Here is an 18,321-nt window from a genome sequence, read left to right as displayed (position 1 = left end):
AAAAAAAAAAAAAAAAAAAAAAAAGAGTGCAGAGGCATCTGCCGAAATAAAGCATTACATTTAAATTGTGTTGTGTCCAAGCTGATTGGTCACATCCCAGGGCTCATGTGTGCCTAACTGCAAAGGCCTCAAGGGAACAAGATACAAGCCTTGATATGTAATTACACAGGAATTTTCAAAGACTCTTCAGCTTAAGTTCCTCCCATTCACTTCAAACCCAGGAGGGGGAGTCCTACTCCTCTATATTCACTGGGAAGGAGATAATTTCCCAGGGACCCTCAGCAAGCCATTGTCTTAGGTCAGGAGGTTTGTCCTTGGGTCTACATAATAATAAGGGACTTCTAGGTTCCTACTTCATACACTTTGTGAGAAAGGTCTAAATCTTTCTTGTTATAGAAATTCAAGAAGTTGGGTTACTCAGGGAAGAAGGCCAGACAAAGGTAAACAGCAGAATCAAAACTTTTTTTGAGACAAGGTCTCTCTCTGTCACCCAGGCTGGAGTGCAGTGGTGCAATCTCAGCTCGCTGCAGCCTTGACCACCTGGGCTCAAGCGATCCTCCCCACTCAGCCTTCTAAGTAGCTGGGACTACAGGCATGTGCTACCATGCCTGGCTCGTTTTTGTATTTTTTGTAGAGATGGGGTTTTGACACATTGCCCAGGCTGGTCTCAAACTCCTGGGTTCAAACGATCCTCCCACCTTGGCCTCCTGAAGTGCTGGGATTAAGGGCATGAGTCACTGTGCCCATCTGAGGGCACCTGCTAAATCTCTTGCTCTCTCACAGGTTTTGAAAAAATTGGAAACCAAATCCCTCACTAAATTCATCTCCTAGAAAATTATAGAAAACAGGACTGGACTGGTGAAATTTTAACAGTAACATTACTGCTAACTTGTCCCAATCGGGGCCTGAGGAGAGAGCCAAACAGATACAGCATCTCACCTAGGCTAGGTACCTGGGAAGGGAGACAGCACTGGTTAAGGCAGGGCTGAGCTGTGAAGGAGGTGAGGCCTAGAGCCACTCCCTTTCCTTCTTTCTGCCCTGGTTTCCACTGTTCCACCATACCCAGGACTTGAAATACCAGCTCTTCTCTTCCTAAGGGAGGTATCAGATGTGGCAGAAAAAGGGAGCCTGGGTTCGAATGTATCCCTTACTAACAGTAAGTCAGAAAGCCTGTTTAATTTTAGGCAAATCAAATGGTCTTTCTTTCTAATTTTCAATGCTGAAGGTCTGTAAAATGAGGGTGACAATAATTCTCGATTTGGCCCACTTCAAAGGGTTGCTGTGCGATGGAATGGGATAGATAATGCTGTTATAATGTTATGCAAATGTAAATCACTGCTATGCAAAATAAGTTACTGCTATTTCCAGAACCTCCTCTTTGGATTTAATTTAATCAAGAGTGAGAATATAAGTTACTTATTCTATGCTCTGGGTGCATTTGTATTTTAAACCTCATCAATTATCTTGGACGTTTTCCTAACCGAAGTAGTTTTTGGCAGCAGCAAGAAAAGGAGTTATTTCTTTGGGGCAGGCGGGTTTTTCTATTTTGCCGGAGCTGGTGAGGTAAATGGTAGTTATTTGGCCAAAGTTACACGGAAGAGGGAACAATGTTTACTATCCCAAGGGCAGGGAAGTCGCTTTTCTGCTTTAATGACTCTGGTCTGGTTATGTGACTCAAAGAGGCCTGCACTGGGGGAAGAAAAATGAGGTGGGAAGCAGATGGTGATAAGAAAAGATCTGAGATTCAACTGCATTGGCCCCTTAACCAAGCATTGCCACCAGGACAAAGGGGGTGTCACCTCGTACCTTCATTCAAATGCATGCATCCTATAAATATCATTGAGTGCCACCATGTACCAAGAGTATACTGAGCATATAGACATGAATAAGATAGACTGGTTTTGCCATTCTGCTGTTTGTAGATTAAGAGGAAGATGGAGGGCTGGGCACGGTGGCTCACGCCTGTAATCCTAGCACTTTAGGAGGCCGAGGTGGGTGGATCACCTGAGGTCAGGAGTTCAAGACCAACCTGGCTGTCATGGTGAAACCCCATCTTATAAAAAAAAAAAAAAAAAAAAAAAGAGGAAGATGGAGATAAGCAAGTGACCAGAGAGGAAGTATCAAAGGCTACAGGGGACTAGAGCCTTAGAGCGAGGGCAATAACCTAGGCTAGGTGCCTAATGAGCCCACTCTGAAACCTGAAGGATGAATAGAAGTTGGCCAGCCAGGGAGGCAAGGCCATAGGATGAGAAAGAACTGAAAGAAGTCAAGTTAGGCTTTGGGGAATTTTTTCTTTTTCATGACTGTCCTTGCTGCTATTTTAAACATGACTCCATCTGGATAAAAATATGGGACACTGTGACCTCTGTGTGGTTGTCCTCTACCTCCATCTCCAGTGGCTAGGATGGGCAGAAAGACAGTGGAGGGCAGTTTAAAGTGTGACAATAGGCATGACTGTTTTATACACAGCTGTGAGACTATGATTACATTTTTAGGGATGTTGATTTTCGTCATGACGTTGGGAAGCATACGAACAAGTCCATGAAAGCTGGGACAGAGGGGGATGGGGCACTGCCTTCCATCCTGCACCCCAACTTTGATGTTATTTCAGAGAAATAGAGGGAAGTGGTAGCTTGTTTACAATCCAGAGCTGGTTTTGAAGCTGAGAGGAACACCTCACTCATATTACACAATTCAGCTCTAACTTCTGGCCTGGGTGAACTTGCCTGTGGCTACTCCTGTCTCATGACCCAGTGGGGGTCCTGAAGGTTTGGGAGTGGTCAGGGCTGAAAGGTGTCTTTTCATTTCACTTATGAAGAAATCAATGTCCAGAGAGGCAAGATGATCAAGGCAAAAAAAAAATCACATTAATAAGTTGGTTCCAAAGCCAGGACTAGAATCTGTCTCTAATGCCACCTGCATGCACGATTTCTCTCTGGAGGCCTTTATACAAATTTGCACAGCTATTTCATACACTTAACTTAACGGATACTCTCAGCAGTCCTGTGAGATTTGTAGGGATTAAGATCCCTATTTTACAGATGAGAAAATTGAAGATCTGGGGAGGTTTGGCCAAGTCCTCATAGCTAGAAAGTCAACTTTCTGACTCAAAATACAATGTGTCTTCCACTGTGCCCTGTAGTTGTGCAGCAGGTACAGTCTTGGGGTTTGCTGATTATCCACCTGAGAATGGTTTGGAATGTAGATAATAATTAGATAGGAGGGCTTGCAAGGAGCAAATTAACCATGTTTGAATATTCTTGCTAGTTCTCCAGCATCCAAGTTGCAAATCAAAATCAAAATGAGCAAGTAGTTGGCCCTGCCCTACTGATCCTTCTGTGCAAATTGCCATCTGAAAAGCTGGCAATCTGTGTGGGCAGACAGATCCCCATCTTCAAATCCACACTTAGGAGGATGCGTGATTGTTTGAATTATTATTATTATTATTTTTTTTTTGAGACGGAGTTTCGCTCTTGTTACCCAGGCTGGAGTGCAATGGCGCGATCTCGGCTCACCGCAACCTCCGCCTCCTGGGTTCAGGCAATTCTCCTGCCTCAGCCTCCTGAGTAGCTGGGATTACAGGCACGCGCCACCATGCCCAGCTAATTTTTTGTATTTTTAGTAGAGACAGGGTTTCACCATGTTGACCAGGATGGTCTCGATCTCTTGACCTCGTGATCCGCCTGCCTCGGCCTCCCAAAGTGCTGGGATTACAGGCGTGAGCCACCGCGCCCGGCCTGAATTATTATTTTTAATAGACATATATATGTATATAGTAAATATAGACATATACATGTTATATATCTGAGTTAGAGCTGAATTGCACAATATGAATGAGGCGTGCCACTCAGCTTCAAAACCAGCTCTGGGTTGTAAACAAGCTACCACTTCCTCTATCCCTCTGAAATGACATCAAAGTTGGGGTGCAGGATTGAAGGCACCCCAGTAATATCACACTGGGCACAGTGTGATATTTTGATACCTGTATACAATGTGTAAAGAACAAAGCAGAGTAGTTAACATAGAGGATGCATGATTTGCTTGGTGGGGAGAACTGGATGGTTCTGTAATTACGTTAAGATGGATAGAAAGACATCATCTGACTTGGGGAGAAAATCGGGTGTGGAGGAGGTGGGAGACTGAGGCCGAGGTCCCCAGCAAGTCTGGCATGGGGTGGGGTAGGGTGGTTAAATGCTAGCTTCAGGTAGGTGAAGCAAGTTGGCTTGCCTCTGGCAGGTTTTCAGTGGTGGTCCTGGGTAGAGGAGGGGGCTTTGCTAAGCTCACTGAAAAGCACCAGAGTGGGTAGGAGTAGGAATCAGGCTACCATGGCTTGTTGGCGATGAGGAACATTTTTGGAAAACTGAACTGCTCATCCCTCCTTTCCCTAAACAGCAGCTTACATGCAACTATAAAAGGCATCCCCTTCAGCCCTGCTCTCTGTCTTTATTCTTATCAAAAACCAGGATCTGAGTCCAGAGGGCAGTGAAACATAAAATGAAATAGGAAGGGTTGCACTAGTACATAGACTTTGGCTGCTCCCACTAACCTGCAAAAAAAAAAAAAAAAAAAAAATTTTCTTTGGCCGTACCTTAGCAGTTCCACGGCAGAAGTTTTATCTCCTGTGGTTCAGAGAGTTTGGCTTTTCAAGCTGAATTTAGGGTTAAAAGAGCTTGGCTATTCAAGCTGAATTTAGGGTTAAAGTGTGTCCCCCCTTCTCTGTGGGTGTTTGCCCAGCTCCTGGCTGTGGGTTGAAGGGACTGATAAATGTGCCTATTTTACTGCTGAGGCAGGGTGGCTCAATGCTTGGTCATCTTGAAGGGGTCATAAGCAAGCCGCCGCTGGGCCCTGTACCACCCACGTGTATTCATGCAAGCGTGCAAGCACACCCTGTATAGCTGTATAATAATTGTCCAGGTGTGGCGCGTTCTTTGTCAGACGTACCCTTGTTTTTACTGCCTCTGTGCAGGATGTTCATTTGCTGTGCTTTACGCGGGGGCACGTAGCTCGATCGAGGGTAGTTTTTGCTGTGGCCCCTGCAAATACGTTTTGGTGCACAGAGTAGCTGAAAAACTGTTCCCAATGGAGCGGGTTCATCAGGACTCTTACTTGTCGACTGCGTTCTCGGAGCTAATTCTGCGGCTCTGGGCTCTCCCCTGGATGTGGGGATGAAGCCGGGGCCCTGGGGGGAAGGTGGTCGTGTGGCGGGACTGGGGGCTGTTCAGTCAGGAGCGTGGCCACGGCTTAGGACGACCTCGACACGACCCTGTATAGGAGGCAACTAACTGCAGAGAAAACCAGCGAGACTCACGCAACTCTTTATTCCTGCAGGGAGAACAAGGAGGTGTGCCCGCCGGGGAAGGGGACGCACCCTCGCCGGCGCTCGCTGCCTTAACTTCCCCATCCCCGCGTCAGGGAGGGGCCGGAGTCGCCGCGGAGGCTGCCAAGCGGAGAAAGTGCGCGAAGGGGACGCGCTGCGAGCCTCACACGTGACGGCGCCGCGCCGAACCGAGCGGGACCTGGCGGCAGCGGCGGCGGGCGCAGCGGGGTGGCCCGGAGCGGCGCTGGCGGTCTGGAGCCCCGGGAGCGGCGCGCGCGGCCCCGGCCCAGCGGCTCTCGCAGCCTCGCGCTGCACATTCTCTCCTGGCGGCGGCGCCACCTGCAGTAGCGTTCGCCCGAACATGGCGACACGGAGCAGCAGGAGGGAGTCGCGACTCCCCTTCCTATTCACCCTGGTCGCGCTGCTGCCGCCCGGAGCTCTCAGCGAAGTCTGGACGCAGAGGCTGCACGGCGGCCGCGCGCCCTTGCCCCAGGACCGGGGCTTCCTCGTGGTGCAGGGCGGCCCGCGCGAGCTGCGGCTATGGGCGCGCGGGGATGCCAGGGGGGCGAGCAGCGCGGACGAGAAGCCGCTCCGGAGGAGACGGAGCGCTGCCCTGCAGCCCGAGCCCATCAAGGTGTACGGACAGGTGAGCAGTTTTGCAACCCGCCTCCCTCCAGTTTTTTCCTCTCCCTGCACTTCCTCACCCCCGCATCCATCCGTTGCAGTCGCCTCCTAGGTGCAGGCACCACTGGGGACTTCCCGGCTTGCGTTTGTTTTTTTCCTTCACATGAGTACAACCGTCAGCACTTGAATCGCATTGCTCTTTCCTTCTTCCTGTCGATTTAGCAAACGTATTCCAGGTAACTCGCGGGATGCAGCGCGTGTTACCCCAGGGTGTGTGCAGACCGATGTAGTTTCCGGCAGGTATTGGAGGGGTGCAGCTTCATTTTACATCTGGATAAAAAACGGGCTTTCTTTAGTGTATCATCAGTTGGCAGTGGAGGCGAGCACCCTGCAGTTGCGGTACACTTACACCGAACAGCACGAGGAGGGGGTTTCCACACTTAGCATTATTAGCACAATAAAGGTGGGCAAACCTGAAAGCTTGACTATCTCTGTACAGACAAGAGGGGTGTGTATATGTGTGTGCGCGCCTGTGTAAGGGCTGAATTTTTAATTTTTAATTTTTGGTAAGGGAGTGAGATTCTCTCCATACCTTCTTCCCCACCCTTCAAGATAGTGATTCTCCCATCCCCTTCAAGATAACTTTATTTTGGAGAGGAATACCCCTCATGGCTCTTGGGAATTTGAAATCACTGCAGGAAATGTGGTGGCCATTATTAGTCTGTAAGTGTTTTATTTCTATCCAGGCAATTGGTTTATTAGATCATAAGTAACGTGAATTTCACTTTTATGGTCAGACTTACTGCGAAGAATTGCAGATGGAGTTTGTAGGTTAGTATCAGCACTGGCAAAATTAATTTGACGATGTTATTGCCTTATGAGACTCCCAGTCCTGCAGTTAAGGTTGACATCAGCAAAAGTATAAGGTCGGTGGGGGAGAAAAAGTAGGACCCGCAGAGGTGGTAAATACATTTGTTTTCCGGAGTCAAATTGTTCCTTTTAAAGTAGAAATTATTAATAAAAGATTAGCCTGAGTTCTGTCTTTCTTCACTAATTTCACTTTAGCTATTTCTTCAGGAAATACATAGAGTTAAATGTTTAACCCTTGGATTCAGGATGAACCTTATAAACATATCACCCTATTTTGTCATTTTGTTGATGAAGAAACTGAAGCTTGGAATGGTCAAGTGACTAGTCCAAGGCCATACTGGGAATGTTGCCTGCTCTGTAGTTTTTGTCTGCTTTGTCTCAGTGACCTTTGGTTGATTGCAGTCACCCTGTCTTTATGCAATGCTGCTTAAATACCTCCTTTCTAAAATAAAATATATCTGGTATAAAGGGGGAGATGGTGGTGACTGGGTGGGAGCATTGGACTTCCCTCCACTATTAGTCCCTGGGCAAGAATGTGTGCCCCAGGCCATGTAACTGCTGGTGAGCATGGGCTGCAGGAACCTGCATGCTCATGCTCATTTCCTCTTGGCCCCAGATCCTTGTCCCCCATCCCCACCCCTACATGAAACTTTTTTGTTTTTAATTAACAAAAAGAAGTCAGCACGGTTCTTGCTCTCAACAGGGACACCAGCATGGGGCTGAGGGAGGGTGAGAGAAGGAGGAGCAGCCGCCCACTTGTTCCTCGGACCTCCCCAGTCAGCCCAGCTCTGCTGTGCTCTTGAATCAGCACTCTGGGGACTGGAAGTTGGGGGCTGGTGGGAGACAATCCCTCCCAGTGCTCAGGTCCCCTGAAGTTATAGTTTAGGTTGAAGGGAAAGCTTTCTGGTTGCAAAACTATGTGTACAGGTGCCATTTCTTCCATGGGTTTGGTTTGTGAAAAGCTTCAGGGGAATGTGGAGCAAGTTAGAGATAACTCTGTTCTCATTGGGAGTGACTCCAAAACCCTGGGCTTTTGAGTTTCTGGGCCAGCCAGATTGAGTTTGGTTCAGCTGAAGGACGGAGAAGTAGCAGTCAAACTCATAATGAGGAATTCCTAATGAGGAGGATGCAAGGGTGAGATTTTCCTTCTCTGTGGCTGCCTTCCTATGCCATTGTTCCCACTTAATCTGAGGTTAATAAGAAGTGGGATTATTTGAATCCGTAAGGATTTGAGTCAGATAAAAGGAAGAACTTCCCCTGACTGGGCTTTCTGCCATAAGTTCTATCTCGTGCAAACCTTTGAGAATGCAAGCACAGGTTGGTGACTGAAGGGGCTTAAGGTGTCCCCTTGGAACTCTGGAGTAACTGACATCTATGTAACTGACATCTATTTGGAATGCTGTTTCTAGCAAGGATGACCATTGCCTCTGTGTTTCCCTGGGGCAGACCTGGTTTCTAAGTTGTCTCTGCTGGTTATGAATGGCACCCCTTCACTCTCAAAAGTGTCAAGGTGTGACAATAAATTATATGGTCCTTCTACTTTTAGCCTTAAGCCAAGTTCCACTTTGTATCTCACTGCTTTCCCATTCAACGTTTAAACCTAAGGAATTGTTATGTTTTCCAACAGTACTGCTTGACTTGAGTGTGGTTTGATGGAGGTGGAATGGGGTGGGGAATAAAATTCCATTCCCGCTTTCAGGAAATTTACAATTCAAGGAGGAGAGCAAGCAGATGCAGATCCAGGCATGTAAATGTACCAGGAAGGGAACCAGGAAACATGGTCACAAGAAACCAGCCGCAATTCTAGAATGATGTGTTAACAGGCTGTGTGACATGCAGCGCATCGGAGATGGAGAGATAAGGGGTGGTGGGCTCAGACAGTGTCCAGCTTCTTGCCCTCTGACCTTTGAGTGAGGTTAAGAGGACACTGGCAGCACAGATTAGGGCTGGAAGCAGAAGATGCCTGAAGGAAGAAGCCTTAGACGTGAGGTTAAGGCCACTAGCTTCAGGGAGAAGAGAAAGGAAGGCTTTCTCCGGGGAACACTTGCATCTGAGAGAAGCCCTATGCTGGAGTCAATGTCGGTTCTTTTTCCTCTGCTTTGCTAACCTCTTGCATAAACGAGGCTTAGTTATTTTGACCATTTTTCTCCTTAGTTTCTGTAAGGTGGGGAGACTGGCTTCTGCCGTGATTACTTAAAGGCACATTTATGATACCTAAATGTGGTTGTAGTGGTGAAAATAATTTGCTAGCAGATATCAGCACTTTTCTGCCCATGTTCAAAGTTTGGAAGTTGAACCCCTTCTTAAAAAAGCCAAGTCCAAGAAGAGGGATTCCCTAATTGATGCCACACTGAATATACTCCTGATTTCATGTAAGCTCCATCTCTGCAGCATCATGCCCACTTTTTCCTCTGCCTGAAATGATCTTCCCCCACTCTTGTCCTTGCCTGGAAAGCTCTTATCCCGTTCTTTAACATCCAAGGAATACCTCTGGGTATTCTCAGGCTATGGTGGGAAGAGTTCTTCTGAGCTTGGATGTAGCACTTACTGCCTTGTGTTAGAATTGCTCAACTGTCTCATCTTCCTATTTGCTCCTCGAGGGCATGGATCAAGCTCTCTTGTGTTTCCCTGGCACTTGGGAGGCCCTTAATGAGTATTTGTGGACGACTGTGCACCTGGAAGAAGAGAGGCCTGGAGGGTAGGAAGCACATTCACATTATATGAAAGGTATTTATAAGGAGGAATGCAGTGAACCCACACATGGATAGTGAAAATGAGTTGCCTCACTCAGTAGTGAGGATGCAAGCAGCATGACCTATAGATAGTGGAGCCCCGATTTTCCTGTGCTATATGGGAGTTATTTTGAATGAAGAACTTGGATTCTATTTAATAGAATCCTCCCTTTTAGGGCTACCATTCTGGCTTATGCTAATGGTACTGTTTTGGGGAAAAATGCTTTGGAATGAAGCACAAAGCCTAACAGGATTTACAGGTTTATTTTCCTTCCAACAAGCTCTCTCTTCATAATTCCTACATTTTAGAGGCCAGGGAGTATTCAGTGTCCTGATTTGAGACTGAAAATAAAGTGTCTATTACAGTATAGGGCCCTGGGACAAAGGGCCTCCTTTCGGGTTAGAATACCATTTAGCTGTAGATCTTTTTTGAGTAGATTCTTGCATGATACACTTGCTTGGGAAAGAATTGGCTGGTTGATTCTGAAGTTGGGATGTTTGACCTGTATGCTTCCAGAATAAGATAAGAAGGCAAAGAATGTGCCATTTCAGATTGGCTTCTATGTAGCTGAAGAGTTGCTTGGGGCCTTGGGTTGGCTCAACAAGGGATGTGACCTTGAAAAACTCTGCCTGGTTCCACTCTTAGGGAGTTCAGTGCCCCAGTCTCTGGCTGCTGTTTAGTTCATAAATAGCTTGCATGGTTAGAGGCACTGAAGGTGGAGGCTTTGAGAGGTGGAAGGAATGGAGGAAAGGGGCTGGAGAGATGGGTAAGGAGGTGGAATGTCAAGGAATGAAATAAAAAGCCATTACATTAGGTAATACACATTTACAAAACAAAATTTGTATAAAAGAGTATGTAGTGACAAGTAAATTTCCTTCCCTCTCATGCCCCCGTTTGCCCAGAGCTACTTCCCAGGTGGCATCCATTGTTATCAGTTTTTTTGTATATCCTTCCAGAAATAGTCTATGCATGTACAACATGTATGTACATAAAATTTGAAACTTGAATTATAAGTGGCTTCCTGTTATCGGTAGCCCCTGGTATCCTGAATAATGAGATTAGCTCTAAATTATATTTATGATATTATGATGGTGAATCGTTAGAAAATTACCTGAAGTGTCATCATATAAAATAGATGATTACTTTTTGTCCAGGCCAGGTGAGAAAAACCTCATTCTCCTTTCACTTCAAGGGTTCTCGCAGAGCAGGAGAGCAGCCTTATGTATCCCTCTCATTAACTAGGAGAGATGCTGGAGCACAGTTCCCTTGAGATGTGGAGTCCATGCTTGTAAGAGCATCAGAATACAGTCATCATGGATCTTGATTTTAATTTGTGTTCTTTCCGAGAATGTTTTCACTATCTTCTGTGAAATGAAGTAAATGGTATGCTTAATAAATTGCTTTGAGACTTGAGATCCACAAAGCAGATCCTTATAGCAAGGAACATCCCAAAGCAAAAGGTGGATGTTGTAGGAACATTTCATTGTCGGATTTTGGTCTGTTCCTCCTTAGAGGTGACAGCCATATTTGTAGTGTCATTGTTGAATCCCAGGGCAGAGATAGATGGAGCCAGCTTTGTTCCACCCACTGTAATGGAGGGACACAGGGGCAGTCTTAAAATAACCTGGAGAGCAGATAATCCAGAAAATAGTCTATTTGCTTTTACTATGTATTTAGTTAGTCTTTTTTTAAAAAGCATTCGTTTATCTTCCTAATTAAGTTTTGCTTAGGTGAATATTAAAATGGGTTTGCATTCTTTGATCTAGTGATAAGAGAAATGGCTGGTGTAAATGTGTTCAGGGAAAGACAGTTTGGAGTTTAGAATTTTTGACAATAATTCAGAGGCAGATAATTGGGAGTTGATAAAAATGTATTAAATGCACAAAAATGTATTAAAACCAGGGGGTATTAAATTGACCTTTTCTCCATTTATTTGGATTTAAATAAATCAGATGGAAAGTAAAAGAGAGCTCACTGCATTTTTAGTTTGAATATATAGGGATTAGTATTTCTCCAGAAGCGGTCTGGGCTGTGGGGGTGAGGCATTCTCTTTGTTGATGTGTGTGGGACCTTCCTATGCATTTTCTGGGTATGCCAGACTCCATTGGCAGATGGTATAGTCAGTCTGGCCACGTACATGCAAAAATCAATTTCCCTCAATTTAAAATGAGCCACAGTTAATTTCGACCTAATTTATTGGTTTATCGACCTGTGAACCCTGGGCCTTCGAAGAAGTGGCATGGGCGGCCTTCAAGCACTGAAGTGGCTGATGAAGCTAAAAACCAGAAAAGGCAGGGTGGGCTGCTGAGCAAGATCAAGATTTGGGCTTCCTCCTTTGTTATTGTGAGATGCTCAGTTTTTTTTAACTGTAGCATGACCAATGCTTTGTGCATTTTATAGTGGGTTCCATAAGGATAGGACTGCATAACAATCACAAGTACAATAGTGTGTTAAAAAATAATTACAAAGTTCTGTTATCCACTGGGTAATTGTTTATTATAAGGGTAACGTCCATGCCTGTAGCACTGCTACTAGCCAAAAGCTGGAAGTTCCTGTCTTCCTGGCCATATCCTGGACCCTCCAAATGTGACATGTTGAATAGATCTTTCTGTGATGATGATGTTCTCTATCTGTGCTGTTTACCATGTCCACTGGCCAGATCTGGCCATTGAGCAGGTGAAATGTGGCAAGTGTGACTGAAGGTTTGAAGCGTCTTTCATTTAATTTTAACGAACTTAAAGTTGAAATAGCCACATGTGGCTCTTGGCTACCGTACAGACAGCACAAGCTTTGATGATGCCTCTTCTTCCCACTGTAGGCAACCTCTGCTTCACCCAAGAGAGAAGTTCCTCCAGAGACCTGCTCGTGTGTGAATGGCAAATGGGGAATAAAAGCAAGAGTGGAGGGCTCGGGTCTAGACCCTAGGTGTTGGTGGCTGCTGACTGCCAAGTTGAGTGTCAGGAAACAGTGGCCCTTATTTCCTAGGTAGGCACTCACCAGGGGACTGTAGAGGGCCATGTGAATCCAGTGGTTGTTTCTAGGGCATGCCTCTGCACAGTTGCCTCCTTCCATTAGTCACTTAGACAATGAAGGCTGGCTATTCACAGGGCGAACCAAACCTCTGTGGCTTTACTTCTCGTCTGGCCTTGCGTAAACACTACACTTGTGTCGGGCTTTGCTAAGGTGGAGTGTAGACCCTGCACATTCTGTTTAGCAATGAAAGATGTAAACAGTGCCTTAACAGTGGGGCCATCTCCCCACCCTGCCCTTTGCTTCCTGTGCTCTTGTTGACTTACCTTGATGTAGCTGGGTCTGTCTTTCTTCCCTTCAACCCTCCAAATTGGCATGAAGACAAACAATACAGGCGTGTGGTCTTCATCTTTGCATATAAACCTCCCCCTCTTCCTGGCTGACCTTTTAACTTAGCATGCCATTGCTGTTGCTGCTGCTGCAGGCACTTAGCTTGGAAAATCAGGACCCTTCACAATGATTTATCTCCAGTCCTCTGAATTAGATTCAAAACACAGCTACGCATTCTCAGAAAGGCAGGCTGATGTGATTATATCCCAAATCTGAGTGGCTGACAAGGGCAATAAAAAGATGTACCTCTATCAACTGCGTTTTGTGCGGTGTAAGGCAATATGTTGCTTATAATCTCCCACCTTTTTTGGGAGGTTTTTAAATGAAAAAGGTAACTGATGTGACCTCTATTATTTAGAAGAGAGACTAGTTTGTTGAGTAGAAACCGTAGGGAAAGATGACTATGGTGAATTTTATGTGAAACAAATGTAGGGGTGAATAAATGGGTGGTCCTGCAGTTGGGATTTTAATTTTTTTTTTTTTTTTTTTGAGACGGAGTTTCGCTCTTGTTACCCAGGCTGGAGTGCAATGGCGCGATCTCGGCTCACCACAACCTCCGCCTCCTGGGTTCAGGCAATTCTCCTGCCTCAACCTCCTGAGTAGCTGGGATTACAGGCAAGCGCCACCATGCCCAGCTAATGTTTTGTATTTTTAGTAGAGACGGGGTTTCACCATGTTGACCAGGATGGCCTCGATCTCTTGACCTCGTGATCCACCCGCCTCGGCCTCCCAAAGTGCTGGGATTACAGGCTTGAGCCACCGCGCCCGGCCTTGGGATTTTAATATTTTAGGGATACTGAGATGAGTTCCTTCTGACTTTGGTGGGCTGGTGAGCTGAGGTGTAGCATTATGATGAAATGTTTAACTCTTAGGAAGTCTCTGTGCCCAGAGGCATTGGAAAAGCTGGTATGATCTGGTTGAGCCTGGGGGTCCCTGGGTTAGGAGTCACCTGGGGAGAAAGGCTAGCTTGGGGACTGTGGCTGGGAAGACTTTAATAGGTGCCTGTGAGATATCAAGCTGTAGGGTTAGGGTCCCAGATAGTTAAGGACCCCATTTGTCTATTAGCCCGGGAGACACAGATGAGACAGTTCCATGTGTCTCTGCCCCAGAGACCTGGGAAGAAAGTCCAGTGCTGGTCTGCCCAAGGATCTCAGCCAAGGAGCCTGAGATGGCAGGGAGTGGGAACGGAGCAGAGTGGGATGAGTGGCCTGTGAACTGGGAGTGTTTGGAAGGGCTTGCATGTTTTAAACCTGTGCTCAATTGAGTAATCTGAGACTCTGTACCTATGACTTACCTCATCTTTGTATATTTACTTCCCTGAAATTCTCTCCCTGAGTGGTTAAAAAAAAAAAAAATCTTCCAGTTAACTGTGCACGTGGTTTGCTGAATTTGGCAAGGTGTGCTGTTGGTGGTGGTGGTGAGGGGCGGGGGGAGTGGTTACTGCAGAAACAAGGCCTTGAATCTCTAGAGGAGAAAAATGAAGGAGTGGATGTGGAATGCTGGCTAAAGGTGAAAGAGCTATCCAAACAGAGCTGGGGGACTTTAGCTAGCAGACCAGAGCCTGTGGGGCATCCGCCTGTGGCCTCACCTCCTGGTAGCCCAGAGGGCATCTCCTATTACTGAGAAACTGGCCGAGCTTTTGGGTTTAATGCACTGCCCCCTTCTCCATTAGTCTTGTTTATAGCTTCTCTCACAGGGTGGTAAAGAAGCCACTGGTAGGGTCTAGAGACCTTCGGTTCTGGAATGTAATGTTTAAATGCTTTCTTCTTGGGGTTAGGGAACTGCTAGAAAACAGTGTCACCTCTGGGCTGGAGCCTCGGGACCTGGAGGTTGGGTTTCCTGGGGTTTCCCCAGGTCTCTGAGTTCTGCTAGGAATCAAGAAAACTGCCTGTGAGTTTCACTTGGGCATGAGCTCCCAGCTTGACTCAGGCATGCAGTGTTTTGTCATTTTATATATGTCATCGCTTGCTCTCAGGCCTTACACTAATGTTAATGTGGAGCCGTTTTGTGAAGCATGGCTTATTTTGGTTGAGAGCCATTTGGTAATGAAAAGAAATGATGTTTTAGTACGTTGAAGTTTATGAAATGACATCCATGGGTTGCATTTCATTTGAGGCTTACGAAAATCTTGAAAAATGGGGAAAATAGGAATGATTATTTATCTCATTTCAGAGATGAGTATCTTGAAGCTTGAAAAGGTGAAGTGACTTATCCATAGTTAGACAGATGGTAAATGGGAGAGAACAAGACTTAAACCAACCTGCTAACTTGTTTCAGATTTGTGCAGTCACATTTGTCTTTCCTAAGTAATCTTGTGAAATCTTTGGAATCAGGCAGGGATCCACAGCTTTGTTTGCAATTTTTTTTTTCCTCCACCTTTAAAAGCTAGATATCTCGTATAATTCCACTTTCTCCTGGCCACACTGATCTTGTAACTTTTCAAACACAGCAAATCCCAAAGCCCTTCTCATTCCTGGCTTTTGTTCTATCCTCCCTTAGGTCTGAATCTCTGTTCTCTGCCTCACCTCTCCATCCCCTTTCCCTAACTCCTCTCTCTTCATCCTTATGGTGTCAACATGTAGGTCAGGTCTTCAGTGAAGACTCACTCTCTCCCCAACATGAGGTTAGGTTAATAATTCAGGGAGCCCCTGAATTACTGTGTAGCAACAGTAATTCAATCATCATTTCTTGGAATTAGTTGTTTAATGCATGCTTTCCCTACTGTATTTAGAGCTTATGTGGTAGGACCTAGAAGCATGTTATTTTCTTTCTTTTCTATTTTTTGAGACAGGGTCTTGCTCTGTCGCCCAGGCTGGAGTGTAGTGGCCCAATCATAGCTCCCTGCAGCCTTGACCTCTTGGGCACAAGTGATCCTCCCACCTTAGACTCCCTAGTAGCTGGGACTACAGGCATGTGCCACCATGCCCATCTAATTTTTGTATTTTTTGTAGAGATGGGGTTTTGCTGTGTTGCCTAGGCTGGTCTTGAACTCCGGGGCTCGAAGGACCCGCCTGCCTTGGCCTCCCAAAGTGCTGGGATTACAGATGTGAGTGTCATTTTCCTAATACATAGTATAGCATCTGGTATATAGTAAGCGCTTGATAAATACTTATTGGCTGAACAAGGTGAGAGGCTATTTATGGTGAAGCTGCAGAGGGAATGTTCGTGGTCTGGAACCATCCTGAAGTGCTGTGAGAAATGGCTTTGGGCTCAGGGAAATCCTCACGTAAGGCAAGTCCTGGTCTAGGGTGCGCTGTCTTGCAGGGGTGCTTGCTGTGCTCACTCTGACTGTGTTCCCTGCACTGGGGCCCTGCGTTTGAAGGCAGTGAGGACCACCACATTGCCTTAAAGTCTGTCTCTGAGCTTCATCTCATTTGCAAAATGTAGCATTTGGTTTAGACGTTCTCTGAGGTTCCTTCTGGCTTTGATGTTTTCCTCTTTTTCTTACCAACTGGTAAATTAAGGGGTGATATTATGTTCATGAGAAAGACTTTTTCACAGTTTCTTTTTGTAGGGATCCCCTCCCAGAACAGCACAGAACATTCACTTAATGACAAAGTGGGTTGACCAGGACAGACTGGAACACAGAGGTAAACAGTGATAGGTTCTCCCTGCCAAGGATCAATCAGAAACGAAAATAAGCTTCTCTAAAACTGATGTTATAAGGCAGTGAGATTATGATTATCATCCTTTTAGCAAAGAGAAAGAAAAGAGCATATATATGTTTTTCTCTATAGAGTGGTCATGGCTCCAGTGAAGGAGATGGTAGTGAATGCTAAGTTCTAGTCCAAGGTCATTCTCTCCTTGTTTCCTCATCTGTAAAACGGGCAGCCTGAATTCATTGGCAAAGTAGTTCAGTTCTGTGGGTGAGGCATTTTGAGCAAACTCAAAAGTCAAGTGAGTAAGCTGAGATTCGATGAACTGGGCCTCTCTTTGGGGAGTGCTCGTAAACTAGATTTTAGTTCTCCTTCTGAGGTGAGGAGTCCAGGGAGGATAATAAGCTTGCTAAATATAGTGAGAACACAGTCTTGAAAGGGGACAGCAAGAGGCAATTTGCATACCTAACATTTAGGCCATGCAAAGGGATCGTTTGGGAAAACCTCGTTCTCCTTGGGCCTCAGGAGGCTGTCTTCAGTTTCCTCAGTTCCATCATAAAGATCTGGGGAGTTACTGGCTCCTTCTGTCCTCACAGTTGAAGGACAGGATATTTGTTTTATGCTATATGGTAGAATTTTAAAAATGTTTCTTTGTATTTCACGGCTAGTGAAGCAGAGAAATGAATCAGACTGCCTTATTTGTCCTCCTTGTACCATTTTCTGGAGGGAAGCTGTGTAGGAGTTGTGAGGACTGCACGCTGTGGGATTCTAGGACATCCTGATCTTTGGGTTTGACCAATTTGAAAGAGGTGATGTGGAGAGGGTACCTGTGATGTATTCTACTCAAGGTCCCCACCTCCCGCATAAGCCTCAACAACGATGCAGATGTTGGTGGCTTTATTGGAAACTTCTCATCATTGGCTCAGACTTGAAATCCTAATTTCTCCCAGAAGTGTTCTGTGTGCGCTAATAGGTAAGAAATGATTAAAGAGCCTATCAGGGTGCCTGGTACCTAGCAGGCCTTAGTGCCTACTTTATCGGTAGGTAAATACATGAGTAATCAGTACCTTCATCCAAGCCATTGACTTCCTCCCCTCTATTTAGAACAACCCAGAACTTGAGGACTGGGTGGTAGCAGGTTCTTCCCCTTACTCTGAATAATAGGAGGCACATCATTTTACCTCTCTGGGCTGCCAGGGCATGCAGGGGGACTGAGAGAGAAACGTGTGTGGGGTGATATGGACCTGTTTGATAGAGATGCCGAGGCAAGTCAAGGTGTGGGTGGCGTCCACTGTTGTGAGCTGGCGGTGGATGCTAGTCTTGGGCCTGCAGCCATTTCTCCAGCTGGGGCAGGGAGGCCCGTGCGGATGCTGTGGCTCTGCAGATGCCACTGACAGTGCTTTGAAGGATTGGTTTGGCCAGAGACGCAGTCCCCAGCCGGCCTCCTCTATGACTCATTCTAGCTGCGTATTTTGGTAGCATGATGAGGGCTCGAGATGAGATAAAAGGAGCACTTCTTAAGAGTGGAAGCTCCTAGGTTCTTGATTAGCACTTGAGGAGTATAATGTTGTTTATAGGTCCTAGAGGCCTTTAAAAAATTTAGGTGTATTTCATATTACATAAAATTAGCCGTTTTAAAGTAAATAGTTCAGTGGGTTTAATATAATCACAATGTTGTGCCACCATGATTTCCAAAACATTTCGATCACTCTGAAATAAAACCCCCTTACCCATTAAGCAGTGATTCCCTTCTTTCCAATCTACCAGTCTCTGGTAACCACTAATCCGCTTTCTGTCCCTGTGGATTTACCTATTCAGGAC

General features: G+C 45.9%; 1 protein-coding gene across 1 annotated transcript in view; it reads left to right on the top strand.

Moving 5' to 3' along the window:
• Nucleotides 1-5,511: 5,511 nt before the first annotated feature.
• SORL1 (sortilin related receptor 1) overlaps nucleotides 5,512-18,321 on the top strand; it is a 173,687-nt gene continuing 160,877 nt past the window's right edge. The window contains exon 1 of the mRNA XM_032285161.1: nucleotides 5,512-5,963. Coding sequence (XP_032141052.1) covers nucleotides 5,679-5,963 — 285 coding nt within the window. The 5' untranslated portion in view covers nucleotides 5,512-5,678. The remainder of the gene's footprint in view (nucleotides 5,964-18,321) is intronic.

Source organism: Sapajus apella, unplaced genomic scaffold (genome assembly GCF_009761245.1).
Source record: "Sapajus apella isolate SASKATOON/1434 unplaced genomic scaffold, GSC_monkey_1.0 scaffold16, whole genome shotgun sequence".
NCBI classification, from domain to species: Eukaryota; Metazoa; Chordata; class Mammalia; order Primates; family Cebidae; genus Sapajus; species Sapajus apella.
Note: the sequence above shows the minus strand (reverse complement) of the source record. Positions and strands in the feature narration are given on the sequence as shown.